This window comes from Pristiophorus japonicus, chromosome 3 (assembly GCF_044704955.1).
Source record: "Pristiophorus japonicus isolate sPriJap1 chromosome 3, sPriJap1.hap1, whole genome shotgun sequence".
Classification (NCBI taxonomy): Eukaryota; Metazoa; Chordata; class Chondrichthyes; family Pristiophoridae; genus Pristiophorus; species Pristiophorus japonicus.
In genome coordinates, this window is record NC_091979.1 from 26,408,860 (window position 1) to 26,426,922 (window position 18,063).

Below are 18,063 nucleotides of genomic sequence, written 5' to 3' on the forward strand. Positions count from 1 at the left end.
GGCTTTACTGTTCTGAGCCGACATCAGAATCATAGAATGATACAGCACAGAAGGAGGCCATCGTGCCTGTGAGGCTCTTTGGTAGAGCGATCCAGTTAGTCCCACTCTCTCCTGCTCTTACCCCATAGACCTGTAAACATTTTCCCCTTTATCTACATATCCAATTCCCTTTTGAAAGTTACTACTGAATCTGCTTCCACCGCCCTTTCAGGCAGCGCGCTCCAGATCACAACAATTGACTGTGCAAAAAAAAAAGCCAATTCTCCTCACCGCCCCGTCTGGTTCTTTTGCCGATTGCCTTAAATCTGTGCCCTCTGGTTACCGACCCTCCTGCCACTGGAAACAATTTTGTCTTATTTACTCGATCACAACCCCTCATGATTTTGAACAGCTCTATTAAATCTCCCTCTAACCTTCTCTGCTCTCACGAGAATGACCCCCAGCTCCTCCAGTCTCTCCACATACTCACTGGAATTTAGAAGGATGAGAGGGGATCTCATAGAAACATATAAAATTCTGACGGGATTGGGCAGGTTAGATGCAGGAAGAATGTTCCCGATGTTGGGGAAGTCCAGAACCAGGGGTCACAGTCTAAGGATAAGGGGTAAGCCATTTAGGACCGAGATGAGGAGAAACTTTTTCACCCAGAGAGTGGTGAACCTGTGGAATTCTCTACCGCAGAAAGTTGTTCAGGCCAGTTCGTTGGATATATTCAAAAGGGAGTTAAGATGTAGCCCTTACGGCTAAAGGGATCAGGGGGTATGGAGAGAAAGCAGGAATGGGGTACTGAAGTTGCATGATCAGCCATGATCATATTGAATGGTGGTGCAGGCTCAAAGGGCCGAATGGCCTACTCCTACACCTAGTTTTTATGTTTCTATGTTTCTATAACTGAAATCCCTCATTCCTGGTACCAGCTTGAAAAATCTCCTCTGCACCCTCTCCAAGGCTTTGAAATCTGACCGAAACGTTGCTGTTCGGAATTGCATAGCAAAAAAAATGAATGATCCAAATGACAGATCTGTCAAGCGCTGCTAATTCAGAGCGAGACTCCCTTATTTTGGTTTAAGAAAGTCATTGATTTTGACGTCTGTCACTGTGAGGCATGTTTCCTGCTCGGTGGGTACTGAGTAAACTTTCCTTATATAATAGGGCTCAATTTTCCCTAGCATTTGCGCCATTTTTTTTTGGAGCATGGCTGCTTTTTCTGGCCTAACTTAAAAATCCCCGGTTTCCCCAATCAACTTGCACCATCGTAACTCAGTTCGTTCCGAATTTTTTAAGTCATTTTTTTTTTCAGCCAAAGGGGGCGTAACCAGCCTCCTACGCCACTTCTGGCCATTTAGGGATGTTTGGCCAGCTGAGAGTTACTCCAGTTCTGATTAAGTTAGCGGAGTTAGCCTGTCCTGAAAAACCTTCCCGAGAGTTAAGGAAATCGGTGCAGGTCAGGAAAGCGGCGCAGCAGATGCCCGCACACACTGAAAGAATTGAAAAACACATAGCAGCAACTTACCTCCAACACCACCCGAAGACTGTCCGGTCCCATTCTCAGTCCCCGGTTCACACACACAGTCCGGGAAAAAGAGAGAGAGAGAGAGAGAGAGAGAGAAAGAGATAAGTTGATGCTATGTGTTTTTCAATTCTTTTAATGTGTTGGGAGCTGGCTGTATGCTTCACTTTGCAGCCTCAGCTCACATCGTGTCCCTGGTTACCGTGGCAACCCGATCTTTTTGGCGCAGATCAAGGCTCCACCCTCCTCGGGCTAGGCCAGGCAAAAATGAAGAGATCCAACGGGGAAACTTACAACGCTTTTTTTTTTGGCGTACTTGGGCCCCCAAAAATCGGGCGTAACTCTTCAAGTACGCCAAAAAAAAAATGCTTTGGGGAAAACTGAGCCCATGATATATAATGTATAACTCTCCTTATGTCAGTTTACAACCTCTTGGTTCCAAAACCTTACACAATTGCATCCGCTAACATCTTTTTTTTTTGCAACACCAGTTTCACCGCTGGGAATGTCGCTCTCCCCAAGTGTTAAAGGTTTTGGTGGGTGTGGGGGGGGTGGGAGGGGAGGTGGTGTTTTGAGCCGTTTCGATTCTAACCAAATGCCTGATTGAGCAAGAACAGCGGGGTGGAAATTCGCTCTGGGTCACTAGGCCCGAGGCCTGAGGCTTGAGGCCCGATCGTTATCGGGCCTGGGACTTTATTTTAGTCAGTCTGGCGTGCTGCAGACCCCCACCGCCTGTCCTCAGGCAGCTCACCTGTGAAGCGGAGACAAACGTCTGGGAAGATGCGACTCCAGCCGAGTCCTGGGAAGGAGGGAGGCGATCGGGAAGGGCCAGCAAGGGCTGCAGGGCACGGTCAGAGGTGCCGTCTTTCGGATGAGACATTAAACCCAGGCCCCATCTGCCCTCTCAGGTGGACGGAAAAGATCCCCCCGGCCACTATTTCGAAGAAGAGCAGGGGAGTTATCCCCGGTGTCCTGGCCACATTCCAATTGGTCTCCACATCTCTGGGCCAGTGATTGGAAAAATCAGCCCACTCCTGATCTGGTGACTCCTGGTGGAACATAAGAACATAAGAAACAGGAGCAGTACTGCTGTGGTGGCAGAAAGAGCAAGCTTGGCTCCCTGGTAATGTAAAAATATATTCCAAAAACTGACCATGTAACATAATCTCTCGGTATAAAGTAGACGATTGTCCCTTGTGATGCAGGAGTGAGCTGGAATGTGCAGTGATGACACTCTCTTAAACTCCTGCCACAGCCCCCTCCACTCCCCACTGCCAACACCGTCTCCCCTACCCCTCCCCCTACACCCCCCTCCCCTCCCCACTGCCAACACCGTCTCCCCTACCCCTCCCCCTCCCCCTCCACCTATATCCCCCTCCCCTCCCCACTGCCACCATCCTCTCCCCCTCCCTCCCATTACGCCCTTCCCCTACAACCCCCCTACTCCCCCCACTGCCACCATCCTCTCCCCCTCCCCCTCCCCCTCCCCCTCCCCCCCATTACGCCCTTCCCCTACAACCCCCCTACTCCCCCCACTGCCACCACCCTCTCCCTGTATCCCTCCCCCTCCCCCCTACCGCGCTCTCCCCCTACACCCCCCTCCCTACCCCACCCCCTATCACTCCCCCCCCACTGCCCCCTCCCCCTACAACTCCCCTACCCCCCCCACTGCCACCGCCCCCTCCCCTCCCCCTCCCCCTACCGCCCCCCACTGCCACCATCCCTTCCCCCTACCCCTCCTCTCCCCACTCCCAACACCCTCTCCCCTACCCCTCCCCCCCTACACCCCCCTCCCCTCCCCACTGCCACCATCCTCTCCCCTACCCCTCCCCTCCCCCCCATTGTCCCCAACCCCTACAACCCCCGCTACCCGCCCCCACTGCCACCACCCTCTCCCCCTATCCCTCCCCCTAATCCCCCACCACCACCGTCCCCTCCCTCTAACCCTCCCCCTCCCCTACCCCTCCCCGCCCCCGCCCCCGCCCCTACTGCCACTGTCCCCGCCCTCTACCCCTTCCCTTACCCCTCCCCATGCCCCCCACCACCCCCTACCCCTCCCCATCCCCCCCCCCTCACTGGCACTGAAAGTTCAGTGGTTCAATGCTCCTTGGGGCTTAGTGCTGACCAGATGTTCACAGGCTCAATGCCTGGCCTGTATTTGGTAAGCTGAGCTCAAGAAGGCCAAAGGTTGGCACATTCCAATTGGTCTCCACACCTCTGGGCCCGATGTTGGCAAAATCAGCCCACTAGGGATCACTAGCTGGTGGCTCCTGGGCAACATAACAACATAAGAAATAGGAGCAGGAGTAGGCCATTCAGCCCCTCGAGCCTGCTCCGCCATTCAGTGAGATCCTGGCTGATCTTTGATCTCAACTCCACCTTCCTGCACTATCCCCATATCTCTCGATTCCCTTAGACTTCGAAAAATCTATCGATCTCTGCCTTGAATATACTCAACGACTGAGCCTCCACAGCCCTCTGGGGTAGAGAATTCCAGAGATTCACAACCCTCTGAGTGAAGAGATTTCTCCTCATCTCAGTCCTCAATGGCCGACCCCTTATTCTGAGACTGTGACCCCTGATTCTAGACTCCCGAGCCAGGGGGAGACATCCCTGTCAAGCCCTGTAGGAATTTTACATGGGAAAGTGTGTGCGTGCGTGGATATTGAACAAGGCCAGGATCTGGGTGGGCCGTGAGGTCTTCGCTGGCTGAATGTCCTGCCGACACTTGCCACCGAGGCTCAGACACGTGAAGGATGGTCAATTGGGCGAGGGACCCGTCGAAGTGTACCTCACCAAGAGCTGGCATCTTCAGGAGAGGAGAAAAGGCCGGGCGAAGGAAGTGGGCAAGGCGGGGGGTGGGGGTGGGTGGGTGGGTGTTGAGGGAGAACGATCTTGAAAGTGGGTTCTATAACCCAATGGGCAACAGCTTAACACCGCACAGCCCTGAAGATCCCACAATAAGGTTTCAGTTCACAGTGTTATTGAAATGACCACGGAGGGCTCTCCGTCTCCCGCTGACCTGTGCAGCAACAGCACTTCTGCAAGTGTTTGAGTTACTTCAGGAAGTGATTAATTCAGAGGTGCTTGCTAAGTTATTTGTACATATTGATGTTGTTTATTTGTGCCTGATTGAATGTTTGGAAATAAATGAAGTGAAAAGTTGTGGATGGACTTTCTTTAACCCTCTTTAATCAGAAGCAAATCACAATTGCTTTGCACAGTAAACACTGGGGTCCACTTAGTCCCACTCCCCCCCCTGCTCTTTCCCCACAGCCCTGCAAATTTCTCCTTCTCAAGTATCTATCCAATTCCCCTTTTGAAAGTTACTATTGAATCTGCTGCCCAGCGTACCTCGTAAGTGCCGTTTTGTTCTGCGTCTTTTAACGTGGAGAACCTTCAATTTTCTGCGCGTGCACAGTATTTACAATGTAAAAGCCGGTGAGCGGCCTGGCGCAAACTTTCAGATTACTGTGCAGACGCATGCGCTCACCTTAGCGGAAACATTGCTGCTTCCACCACTCTTTCAGGCAGCCTCCAGTGCGCCAGCGCAGCCTTTGGCCGCCTGAGGAAGAGAGTGTTTGAAGATCAGGCCCTCAAATCTGGCACCAAGCTCATGGTCTACAGGGCTGTGGTGGTACCCGCCTTCCTGTATGGCTCAGAGACGTGGACCATATACAGTAGACACCTCAAATTGCTGGAGAAATACCACCAGCACTGTCTCCGCAAGATCCTGCAAATCCCCAGGGAGGACAGACGCACCACCGTCAGTGTTCTCGATCAGGCCAACATCCCCAGCATCGAAGCACTGACCACACTCGACCAGCTCCGCTGGGCGGGGCCACATCGTCCGCATGCCTGACACAAGACTCCCACTGCAAGCGCTCTACTCGGAATTCCTACACAGCAAGCGAGCCCCAGGTGGGCAGAGGAAACATTTCAAGGACACCCTCAAAGCCTCCCTGGAAAAGTGCAACAACCCCACCGACACCTGGGAGTCCCTGGCCAAAGACCGCCCTAAGTGGAGGAAGAGCATCTGGGAGGGCGCTGAGCACCTCGAGTCTCGTCGCCGAGAGCATGCAGAAAACAAGCACAGGCAGCGGAAGGAGCGTGCGGCAAACCAGACTCCCCACCCACCCTTTTCTTCAACCACTGTCTGTCCCACCTGTGACAGAGACTGTTGTTCCCATATTGGACTGTTCAGTCACCTGAGAACTCACTTTTAGAGTGGAAGCTAGTCTTCCTCGATTCTCTGCCCCAGAGAGCTGTGGAGACTGGGTCATTGAATGTATTTAAGGACTTAAGGCGGAGGTAGACAGATTTTTGAACGATGGGAGGGGGTGCGGGGGTCGACGGTTATGGGGAGCAGGTGGAGTTGAGGCCAAGATCAGATCAGCCATGATCTTATTGAATGGCGGAGCAGGCTCGAGGGGCCAAATGGCCTACTCCTGCTCCTATTTCTTATGTTCTTATAGCCACATGCAGCATTAAAAAAAAATCCCCATATCCCCCCTGGCTTTTTTGCCAATTACCTTAAATCTGTGTCCTCCGCTTACCGACCCTCCTGCCAGTGGAAATAGTTTCCCCCATCTAATCTATCGAAACCCTTCATAATTTCGAATACCTCTATTAAAGCTCCCCTTAACTTTCTTTGCTCTAAGGAGAAGAATCCCAGCTTCTCCAGACTCTTTACATAACTGAAGTCCCTCATCCCTGGTACCATTCTAGTAAACCTCCTCTGTACCCTCTCGAAGGCCTTGACATTCTTCCTAAAGTGTGGTGCCCAGAATTGGACACAATACTACCGCTGGGGCCTAAATTGATGGAAATTTCAATGAGTTCAGGCCGATCTCAATTGGCTGATTTTCTTGGGCCCACAACTTAACTCCATAAAATGGGTGATGTATTTCAAAAACAGTAGCTTGCATCTATCATAGGCGGTCCCTCGAACGAGCATGACTTGCTTCCACAAGAGTTCACAGATGTTTCAATGAAGGACCCAATGTTCCAGTCCTGAACTCCAATTGAAGGGGGTGGAAGATGCCTGTACGTGGATTTTTTTAACGTGTGGTGACCGTTGCACACCAGCCATCACACTTACAGCTATATGGCACCTTTGACATAGTAAAACATCCCAAGGCAACTACACAGAAGCGGTTATCAAACAAAATTTGACACCGAGCCACATAAGGAGATATTAGGGCAGGTGACCCAGAGCTTGGTTAAAGAGGTAGGTTTTAAGGCGTGTTTTACAGGAACATAAGAAATAATAACATAAGGAATAGGAGCAGGAAGAGAGAGTTAAAGAGGCATAGAGGGTTTGGTCGGGAATTCCAGAACTTAGGGCCTAGGCAGCTGAAGGCACGGCCGCCAATAGTGGAGTGATGGAAATGGGGGATACGCAAGAGGCCAGACTCTGAAGAGTGCAGAGATTTTGAGGGTTGTAGGGCTGGAAGAGGTTACAGAGCTAAAGGCATGATTTTGCTGGCACTCAACGTATGCTCTGTCAAAACGCATAAACCTGCCTTTCCCGATGTACCCCCAGCACTGAGCAGACCCGACAGGCAGCGGTCAAATCATAACAAATAGGAGGAGTAGGCCACATGGCCCCTCGAGCCTGCTCCGCCATTTAATACAATCATGGCTGATCCGATCATGGACTCAGGTCCACTTCCCTGCCCGCTTTCCATAACCCTTCATCGTTTAAGAAACTGTCTATTTCTGTCTTAAATGTATTCAATGTCCCAGGTTCCACAGCTCTCTGAGGCAGCGAATTCCACAGATTTACAACCCTCTGAGAGAAGAAATTTCTACTCATCTCTGTTTTAAATGTGCGGCCCCTTATTCTAAGATCATGCCCTCTCGTTCTAGTCTCCCCCATCAGTGGAAACATCCTCTCTGCATCCACCTTGTCAAGCCCCCTCATAATCTTATACGTTTCGATAAGATCACCTCTCATTCTTCTGAATTCCAATGAGTAGAGGCCCAACCTACTCAACCTTTCCTCATAAGTCATCCCCCTCATCCCCAAAATCAACCTAGTGAACCTTCTCTGAACTGCCTCCAAAGCAAGTATATCCTTTCGTAAATATGGAAACCAAAACTGCACGCAGTATTCCAGGTGTGGCCTCACCAATACCTTGTATAACTGTAGCAAGACTTCGTTACTTTTATACGCCATCCCCTTTGCAATAAAGGCCAAGATTCCATTGGCCTTCCTGATCACTTGCTGTACCTGCACACTATCCTTTTGTGTTTCATGCACAAGTACCCCCAGGTCCCGCTGTACTGCGGTACTTTGCAATCTTTCTCCATTTAAATAATAACTTGCTCTTTGATCATTAGTAGCTTGTTTACAGCCACTTAACAATGCTTCCTTTGCCAGCTTTTTAACTTTCACAGGTCTCCCACGGGTTTCCCGCTGTGCCGAGACCTCGTCTGTGAAGCTGAGGCGGGACGTCAGAGGCCATTCCCTGAAGCGCCAGCATCTCTAACCTGCATTTCCACTACAGATTCAGGATGCTGCAAGTCTTCACACAAGTTTCCATGCAGTCTGACCTCATTAACCCTCCCACCATTGTCAGATCGCTTCTGTCATCTCTGCTTCACCTGCCGTCAATTCCATCAGCATGGATGCCCTTGAAACTCTCTCACCTTGGTCTTCAGAATCTGACCACAATCAGCCCCAGCACCAGCAGCAGCACCAACAACACCAACCTTCTCCACAATCACCTGATGCTGCAGGACACAGGGCATCAGCACCCGACCACATTGTTGCCCGGAACACCAGGGGTGACTTCACCATGGCGAGAATTACTTCACTTGACACTGTACACCCTGGCTGCCACATGATACGCTCGGTTGGCACCACCCCACACCAGCAATATAAAGCATCCCTAAAATACCCAAGACATTACTTTTACACTTGTTGCTATTGAGGGAGGGGGGTGGCAGTGGGGGGGGGGGGGGGGGGGGCAGCGTTATGTCACTGCAACTTACAAAGCCACTTCCAAAAGTGCACACAAATCTGCCCAAGAAAGCAAAGGGGCCAAAATTCTGTTATGGCCCGTTTGGGAGTGGCAACCGAGGCGAGGTCGGACTTCCGGTGCCCAGCACGGGAGTCCTGCCCCGGCCGCAAAATTGGGGGTACTGCCCCCAAAAGGAAATCGAGCGCAATGTTGGGTGTTCAACTTCCTCTCGGGGGCGAGACTGGCGCGCCGAGCACGGGAATTTTCCAGCGCTACGGGGAACACCAAGTAGCGCTGGCCAGGATTCACGATGACCACGAAAGGGGAGGGGTACATTGCGAGCTCTGCAGTGGGGATGAGGGGACTCCATTTGATGACCCGCAAGATCTTCAGCGAGAGGCCGGTTTCAGCGGTGCCTGCAACTCCTCTTTAATTTTCGCCCCACGAGCGGAGTGCGGCCCCGGGTTTCGCAACCCACGAATCTGGCGCTGTCATCGCCAGCGGCAACCACGTGGGGCATAAGAACATAAGAACATAAGAATTAGGAACAGGAGTAGGCCATCTAGCCCCTCGAGCCTGCTCCGCCATTCAACAAGATCATGGCTGATCTGGCCGTGGACTCAGCTCCACTTACCCGCCCGCTCCCCGTAATCCTTAATTCCCTTATTGGTTAAAAATCTATCTATCTGTGATTTGAATACGTTCAATGAGCTAGCCTCAACTGCTTCCTTGGGCAGAGAATTCCACAGATTCACAACCCTCTGGGAGAAGAAATTCCTTCTCAACTCGGTTTTAAATTGGCTCCCCCGTAATTTGAGGCTGTGCCCCCTAGTTCTAGTCTCCCCGACCAGTGGAAACAACCTCTCTGCCTCTAACTTGTCTATCCCTTTCATTATTTTAAATGTTTCTATAAGATCACCACTCATCCTTCTGAACTCCAACGAGTAAAGACCCAGTCTACTCAATCTATCATCATAAGGTAACCCCCTCATCTCCGCAATCAGCCTAGTGAATCGTCTCTGTACCCCCTCCAAAGCTAAGTAAGGTGACCAAAACTGCACGCAGTACTCCAGGTGCGGCCTCACCAATACCCTATACAGTTGCAGCAGGACCTCCCTGCTTTTGCACTCTATCCCTCTCGCAATGAAGGCCAACATTCCATTCGCCTTCCTGATTACCTGCTGCACCTGCAAACTAAGCAGAGTGGAGACCGCAGGCATCGATCCCGCTATCTCTCACATGCTAAGCAAGCGCTCTACCATTTGAGCTAATTCCCCATTACCTAACCCAATTACCACTCCGGGGCGATAACAGGTCGCGACGCATGCCGGTGACCTCGTTGGCCCTGAGCGCTACTGGTGGGAGCGGGGCCCGACCGGGAATTTCGCGGGAGGCAGTCGTGGTACCCGTGCCCTGGGCCAGAAATTGTTTGCACCCCATCAGCGCCCTGGGAGGCACAAACCATGCAACCTTCTCCCCCAAAGTTTTGAAAATAACGATTTCAATGTCTGACACCACATCAACGGAAACTTCACATGAACATTGGACAAAACACCCAAGTTCCTACCCTTGTGTGTTATTAGTTGGTATGATTGAATGAGGATGAGGGTAAGTGTGAAGGGTGGTTAGTGAGATGGTGATGTGATAATATAGATAGAGGGGGATAGGTGGAGGTGCAAGGTAAGTTGGTGTGAGTAAGGGTGTGCAGGTGTAGGGTAGTGAAGGCAGAGTGATGGGGATGTGAAGAGAGACACAGCAGGATGAGGTTGAGTGTGGCTTTGCAGTAACGTTTCGTGATCTACTGAGGTCATTGAAAGGTTGTGCCACTGCAGCCAGGTCCTCCTGACCACATCCCTGCTAATGCCCTCCTGTGCAGTGTGCAACCAGGCTGCGTTGGTGTCCTGGAAGGGAAGAGGACCTCCCTGCATACTGTGACTCCTTCCATTAGCATCTGGAGGGAGTGATGGGAGAGCCTGGGTGCAACCCTGTGCCTGGAGGAGGAATTCATAGAATGCATACGGGATTGTTTCTTAGAACAGTATGTTATAGAACCTACAAGGGAGCAAGCTATCTTAGATCTGGTCCTGTGTAATGAGACAGGAAAAATAAACGATCTCCTAGTAAAAGATCCTCTCGGAATGAGTGATCACAATATGGTTGAATTTGTAACACAGATTGAGGGTGAGGAAGTTGTGTCAGAAACGAGCGTACTATGCTTAAACAAAGGGGACTACAGTGGGATGAGGGCAGAGTTGCCTAAAGTAGACTGGAAACACAGACTAAACGGTGGCACAATTGAGGAACAGTGAAGGACTTTTAAGGAGCTCTTTCATAGTGCTCAACAAAAATATATTCCAGTGAAAAAGAAGGGCGGTAAGAGAAGGGATAACCAGCCGTGGACAACCAAGGAAATAAAGGAGAGTATCAAATCAAAGACCAATGCGTATAAGGTGGCCAAGGTTAGTGGGAAACTAGAGGATTGGGAACATTTTAAACAACAGCAAAGAATGACTAAAAAAGCAATAAAGAAAGGAAAGATAGATTTCGAAGGTAAACTTGCACAAAACATAAAAACAGATAGTAAAAGCTTTTACAGATATATAAAACGGAAAAGAGTGACTAAAGTAAATGTTGGTCCCTTAGAAGATGAGAAGGGGGATTAATAATGGGAAATGTGGAAATGGCTGAGACCTTAAACAATTATTTTGCTTCGGTCTTCACAGTGGAAGACACAAAAACCATGCCAAAAATTGATGGTCACGGGAATGTGGGAAGGGAGGACCTTGAGACAATCACTATCACTATCACTAGGGGGGTAGTGCTGGACAGGCTAATGGGACTCAAGGTAGACAAGTCCCCTGGTCCTGATGAAATGCATCCCAGGGTATTAAAAGAGATGCCGGAAGTTATAGCAGATGCATTCATTATAATCTACCAAAATTCTCTGGACTCTGGGGAGGTACCAGCGGATTGGAAAGCAGCTAATGTAACGCCTCTGTTTAACAAAGGGGGCAGACAAAAGGCAGGTAACTATAGGCCAGTTAGTTTAACATCTGTAGTGGGGAAAATGCTTGAAACTATCATTAAGGAAGAAACAGCGGGACATCTAGATAGGAATAGTGCAATCAAGCAGACGCAGCATGGATTCATGAAGGGGAAATCATGTTTAACTAATTTACTGGAATTCTTTGAGGATATAACATGGTGGATAGAGGTGTACCAGTGGATGTGGTGTATTTAGATTTCCAAAAGGTGCCACACAAAAGATTACTGCAGAAGATAAAGGTACGCGGAGTCAAAGGAAATGTATTAGCATGGATCGAAAATTGGCTGGCTAACAGAAAGCAGAGAGTCGGGATAAATGGGTCCTTTTCGGGTTGGAAATCGGTGGTTAGTGGTGTGCCACAGGGATTGGTGCTGGGACCACAATTGTTTACAATATACATAGATGATCTGGAAGAGGGGACAGAGTGTAGTGCAACAAAATTTGCAGATGACACAAAGATTAGTGGGAAAGCGGGTTGTGTAGAGGACACAGAGTGGCTGCAAAGAGATTTGGATAGGTTAAGCGAATGGGCGAAGGTTTGGCAGATGGAATACAATTACGGAAAGTGTGAGGTCATCCACCTTGGGAAAAAAAACAGTAAAAGGGAATATTATTTGAATGGGGAGAAATTACAACATGCTGCGGTGCAGAGGGACCTGGGGGTCCTTGTGCATGAATCCTAAAAAGTTAGTTTGCAGGTGCAGCAGGTAATCGGGAAGACGAATGCAATGTTGGCCTTCATTGCAAGAGGGATGGAGTACAAAAGCAGGAAGGTCCTTCTGCAACTGTATAGGGTATTGGTAAGGCCACACCTGGGGTACTGCGTGCAGTTTTGGTCACCTTACTTAAGGAAGGATATTCTAGCTTTTGAGGGGGTACAGAGACGATTCACTAGGCTGATTGCGGAGATGAGGGGGTTACCTTATGATGATACATTGAGTAGACTGGGTCTTTACTCGATGGAGTTCAGAAGGATGAGGGGCGATCTTATAGAAACATTTAAAATAATGAAAGGGATAGACAAGATGGAGGCAGAGAGGTTGTTTCCACTGGTAGGGGAGGCTAGAACTAGGGGACACAGCCTCAAAATACGGGGGAGCCAATTTAAAACCGAGTTGAGAAGGAATTTCTTCTCCCAGAGGGTTGTGAATCTGTGGAATTCTCTGCCCAAGGAAGCAGTTGAGGCTAGCTCATTGAACGTATTCAAATCACAGATAGATAGATTTTTAACCAATAAGGGAATTAAGGGTTATGGGGAGCGGGCGGGTAAGTGGAGCTGAGTCCACGGCCAGATCAGCCATGATCTTGTTGAATGGCGGAGCAGGCTCGAGGGGCTAGATGGCCTACTCCTGTTCCTAATTCTTATGTTCTTACGTTCTCTGTGCAGCGCTTGTCAGTGTTTGCAGCAGCTCAGTGCCGTAGAACACTGACAGCACAACTGTCAAAGTAAAGTTGCACATGGTCACCAGCCCGCTTCCTTCAATTGGCCCGGGAAACACGCTGAGCGGGCTCAACAAGCTGTATCAACTGGAAAGTTGGAGGCTGGGATGCAGCCAGTAGCTGGGCTGTGACTCGCCATCGACATAGCCCGCCACGTCCCGCTGTGGTACGGAAAATTATAAGAACATAAGAACATAAGAAATGGGAACAGGAGTCGGCCATTTGGCTCCTCGAGCCTGCTCCGCCATTTAATACTATCTTGGCTGATCCGATCATGGACTCAGGTCCACTTCCCAGCCTGCCCCCATAACCCCTTATTCCCTTATCGGTTAAAAAACTATCTACGTCTGTCTTAAATATATCAGTGTCCCAGCTTCCACAGCTCTTTGAGGCAGCGAATTCCACAGATTTACAACCCTCTGAGAGAAGAAATTTCTCCTCATCTCAGTTTTAAATGGGCGGCCCCTTATTCTAAGATTATGCCCCCTAGTTCTTGTCTCCCCCATCAGTGGAAATATCCTCTCTGCATCCACCTTGTCAAGCCCCCTCACGGCCAAAGAGGGGCAAGGCCATGGAGGGATTTGAACACAAGTCTGAGAATTTTAAATTTGAGGCGTTGCTGGGCCGGGAGCCAATGTAGGTCAGCGAGCACAGGAAGTGATGGGTGGACTGGACTTAATGCGAGTTAGAACACGGGCAGCAGAGTTTTTGGATGAGCTCAAGTTTACGGAGGGTAGAAGGTGGGAGGCCAGCCAGGAGAGCATCGGAATAGTCAAGCCTAGAGATAACAAAGGTCTGGATGAGGGTTTCAGCAGCGGACGAGCTGAGGCAAGTGCGGAGACATGCAATGTTACGGAGGTGGTAGGTTGAACATGTCTGGGCATATTGTTAAAACTTGAATGACAGGATTTCTTGTGAGTGGTTGTTTATAGTGTCCAGTGTTTATTGTGCGTTCAGTCCTGGGTTTCTGGATTTTTCATTCGGAGGTTGATTTTAATTGTGTCTTTTATTATAAAGAAAGTGTTATATATTCAACTGTCATTGTAACCCATGTATAAGCTGACCGAAGTTGAACACCTTGTGAACACTGACCACAGGGGGCGAACTTGTGGGAGACACTCCTAACCTGGACTTTTCCAGTATAAAAGCGGAAGCTCCACCCACCGTCTGCCTCTTGAGTTCTTGGTAATAAAGGTAACAGGTCACAGAGTGACCTTCTCTCAAGTATGGGCCTCATGTGCATTTATATTGTATAGTAAGGACATATCATTGGCGACGAGAAACTGGGATTTAAACCACGCGAGCATGGCCACTAGCAGCACAGAAGAGAGGTACTGTGCTGGTGATGATTGGGACAACTTTATTGAGAGACTACAGCAAAGTTTTGTCACTAAGGAATGATTGGGACAGGATTCAGCCGACAAACGCAGGGCTCATCTCCTGACGGTTTGTGGATCCAGAAGGTACTCCCTGATGAAGGACCTTCTCGCGCCAGAGAAGCCGGCGGTCAAGACATTTGAAGAGCTCAGTAAGTTGATCGGGGAATACTTTAAACCGGCGAGCAGCATGCACATGGCGAGACACCGGTTTTACATGCACCGGTGGTGAGAAGGGCAAAGCGTTCCAGACTTCGTGGTAGATCTCCGTCGACTGGTGAGCCTATGTAAGTTTCCAGATGCATGCAGAGCAGAGATGCTGCGAGACTTTTTTTATTGAGGGCATGGGCATGCTGGGGTTTTCAGGAAACTGATTGTGACCAAAGACTTGACCTTGGAAGCGGCGGCTCTGATAGCCCAGACAATTATCTCAGGGGAGGAAGAGACCAGAATGATGTATGACAAAAATCTTGGCTCAAATGCGGCAAACCACCAGGGAGTCAACATTGTTAATGCAGCACACAGTTCTCGAGGCAGACAAGGACAATCGGACATGCCCCAGCATGAAGTCGAACCCAAAGGGGGAATTCAACAGAGACAATGGCTAGCTGAACGGCGATTCATGCCATCGCAATGGACAATGTGACCAGTAATGGGGTCATCAACACCTGTTAATGGTGCATGTAAGGACAGTTACAGAGACAGTGAGAGACAATCGACTGGTGATGGACATTTTGTTTCCAACAACGGGGCCTCCAGCTCATGCTGGAGGTGTGGAGCCAGAGCTTGCAGGTATCAGCAATATACCTGCAGAAACTGCAACGTCAGTGGTCACTTGGCGTGTATGTGCAGGAAGCCTGCAGCCAGGTTGATGTACGAGGAGGACGGGCCCGATGTAAGACTTACGAGGCCAAATGAATACTGGGGGAAATCGCTGGAAGCTGAAGTTCAGCGAGTTCATGTGGAGCACATATACAGTTCATATACAGGACGCCACCGATAATGATGAAAGTGCTCCTCAATGGCATCCCAGTATTAATGGAGCTAGACACGGGGGCCAGCCAGTCCCTGATGAGCATCAAACAGTTCGAAAGGTTGTGGGTGTTCAAGGCCAGGAGGCCAAAATTATTGCCGATTGACGCACTGCTACGGACATATACAAAGAAGATAATTCCGGTGCTAGGCAGTGCCACGGTAGTCGTGACCCACAAAGATTCGGAGAACAGGTTTCCACTCTGGATTGTCCCGGGGGACGGTCCCGCACTACTGGGGAGGAGTTGGCTTGCTGTCATGAACTGGAAATGGGGCGATGTCAATACAATTTCTTCTGTGGAGCGAGTATCACGCTCACAGATCCTGGACAAATTTGCCTCATTATTTCAACCCGGCATCGGCACTTTCATGGGGGCCAAGGTAGTGATTCACATAAACCCGGATGCCAGGCCAGTACACCACAAAGCCAGAGCGGTGCCGTACGTGATGCGGGAAAAGATAGAATGCGAATTGGACCGCCTGCTGAGGGAAGGCATCATCTCGCCAGTCGAATTCAGTGACTGGGCGAGCCCGATTGTGCCGGTAAAGGTGGATGGGTCGATCAGGATATGTGGCGATTACAAGGCCACCATCAATCAGGTGTCACTCCAAGACCAGTACCCGCTACCGAGAGCGGAGGACCTCTTTGCGACGCTATCCGGTGGCAAATTTTTTCAAAACTGGACCTGACCTCAGCTTACATGACCCAGGACCTGGCAAGTGAGTCGAAGAAGCTGACCACCATCACGATGCACAAGGGGTTGTTTAAGTACAACAGATGTCCGTTCGGGATTCATTTGGCCGCCGCGATCTTTCAGCGAAAAATGGAAAGCCTCCTCAAGTCGATTCCAAGGACGGTGGTTTTTCAAAACGACATCCTCATCACGGGTCGCGATACTGAAGATCACCTCCACAACCTGGAGGAGGTGCTACGCAGACTGGACCGGGTAGGGCTGCGACTGAAAAAGGCAAAGTGCGTCTTCTTAGCTCCAGAGGTGAATTCCTGGGGATGAGGGTAGCAGCAGATGGGATCAGACCTACTGCGTCCAAAACGGAAGCGATCCAGAGAGCACCCAGACCCCGTAACGCGACGGAGCTGCGTTCGTTCCTGGGGCTCCTGAACTATTTTGGGAACTTTCTTCCCAAATTGAGCACGCTGCTAGAGCCGCTACACGTGCTCCTACGCAAAGGTCGTGATTGGGTCTGGGGAGACAGCCAGGAAAGGGCTTTTGATAGAGCACGCAATTTGTTATGCTCCAACAAACTGTTAACGTTATATGACCTGTGTCAGAAACTAGTTTTAACTTGTGATGTGTCGTCCTATGGGGTCGGGTGTGTGTTGCAGCATGTGAATGTCAATGGTCAGTTACAGCCGGTAGCTTATGCCTCCATAAGTCTGTCCCAGGCAGAAAGGGGCTACGGGATGGTAGAAAAGGAAGCGCTAGCATGTGTATATGCAGTAAAAAAAAAAATATGCACCAGTACCTGTTTGGCAGGAAATTTGAGCTGGAGACGGATCACAAATCCCTAACGTTCCTTTTGGCCGACAACAAGGCCATAAATGCAAATGCATCGGCCCGCATACAGAGGTGGGCACTTACGTTAGCCGCCTATGAGTACACAATTTGGCACAGACCGGGCACTGAAAACTGTGCCGATGCACTCAGCAGGCTCCCACTAGTCACCACTGAGGGAACAGCTGAGCATGCTGCTGAGATGGTCATGGCTGTTGAAGCTTTCGAAAGCGAAGGCTCACCTGTGACAGCCCATCAATTAAAGTCTGGACAAATAAAGACCCGCTACTGTCTTTAGTTAAGAAATGTGTCCTGAATGGGGACTGGGCAGCCATGTACGGGGCATGCCCTGAGGAGTTTAAACCGTTTCATAGGCGCAAGGATGAACTCTCGATTCAGGCCAATTGCCTACTGTGGGGAAACTGAGTAGTCATGCCCCAGAAGGGCAGAGAGGTGTTTATCAGAGAACTTCACAATGAGCACCCGGGCATTGTCATGATGAAGGCAATTGCTAGGTCACACGTTTGGTGGTCAGCAATAGATGCAGACCTGGAACTTTGTGTTCGCAGGTGCAACACATGTGCTCAGCTGGGTAACGCACCCAGGGAAGTCCCCCTTAGCCCCTGGTCCTGGCCCGCCAAGCCATGGTCACGCGTCCATGTGGACTACGCAGGTCTTTTCATGGGAAAAATGTTTTTGGTTGTAGTTGACGTCTACTCCAAATGGATTGAGTGTGCCATTTTAAATTCAAGCACATCTTCTGCCATGGTAGAAAGTCTACGGGCAATGTTCGCCGCCCATGGTCTACTGGACGTCTTGGTCAGCGACAATGGCTCGTGCTTCACAAGCACTGAATTCCAGGACTTCATGGCAGGCAATGGAATTAACCATGTCAGAACGGCACCGTTCAAGCCGGCCTCAAACGGCCAGGCGGAACGAGCAGTGCAGATAATCAAACAGGGGATGCTCAGAATCCAAGGGGGTTCCCTACAAAGCCGCTTATCATGCCTCCTGTTGGCCAATAGATCCCGACCACACTCGCTCACAGGGGTTCCACCCACAGAGCTGCTAATGAAAAGGATGCTCAAAACCAGGTTATCCCTTATACACCCGACTATGAAAGAAATTGTTGAGAGCAGGCGTCAGTCACAATGTGACTACCATGACAGGAATGCGA

The 18,063-nt window shown here is 50.1% G+C and overlaps 1 protein-coding gene across 1 annotated transcript in view; it reads right to left on the reverse strand.

Annotated features, from left to right (window-relative positions):
- Positions 1 to 13,047: 13,047 nt before the first annotated feature.
- LOC139253683 (myc box-dependent-interacting protein 1-like) overlaps positions 13,048 to 18,063 on the reverse strand; it is a 236,543-nt gene continuing 231,527 nt past the window's right edge. The window contains exon 18 of the mRNA XM_070873516.1: positions 13,048 to 13,125. Coding sequence (XP_070729617.1) covers positions 13,048 to 13,125 — 78 coding nt within the window. The remainder of the gene's footprint in view (positions 13,126 to 18,063) is intronic.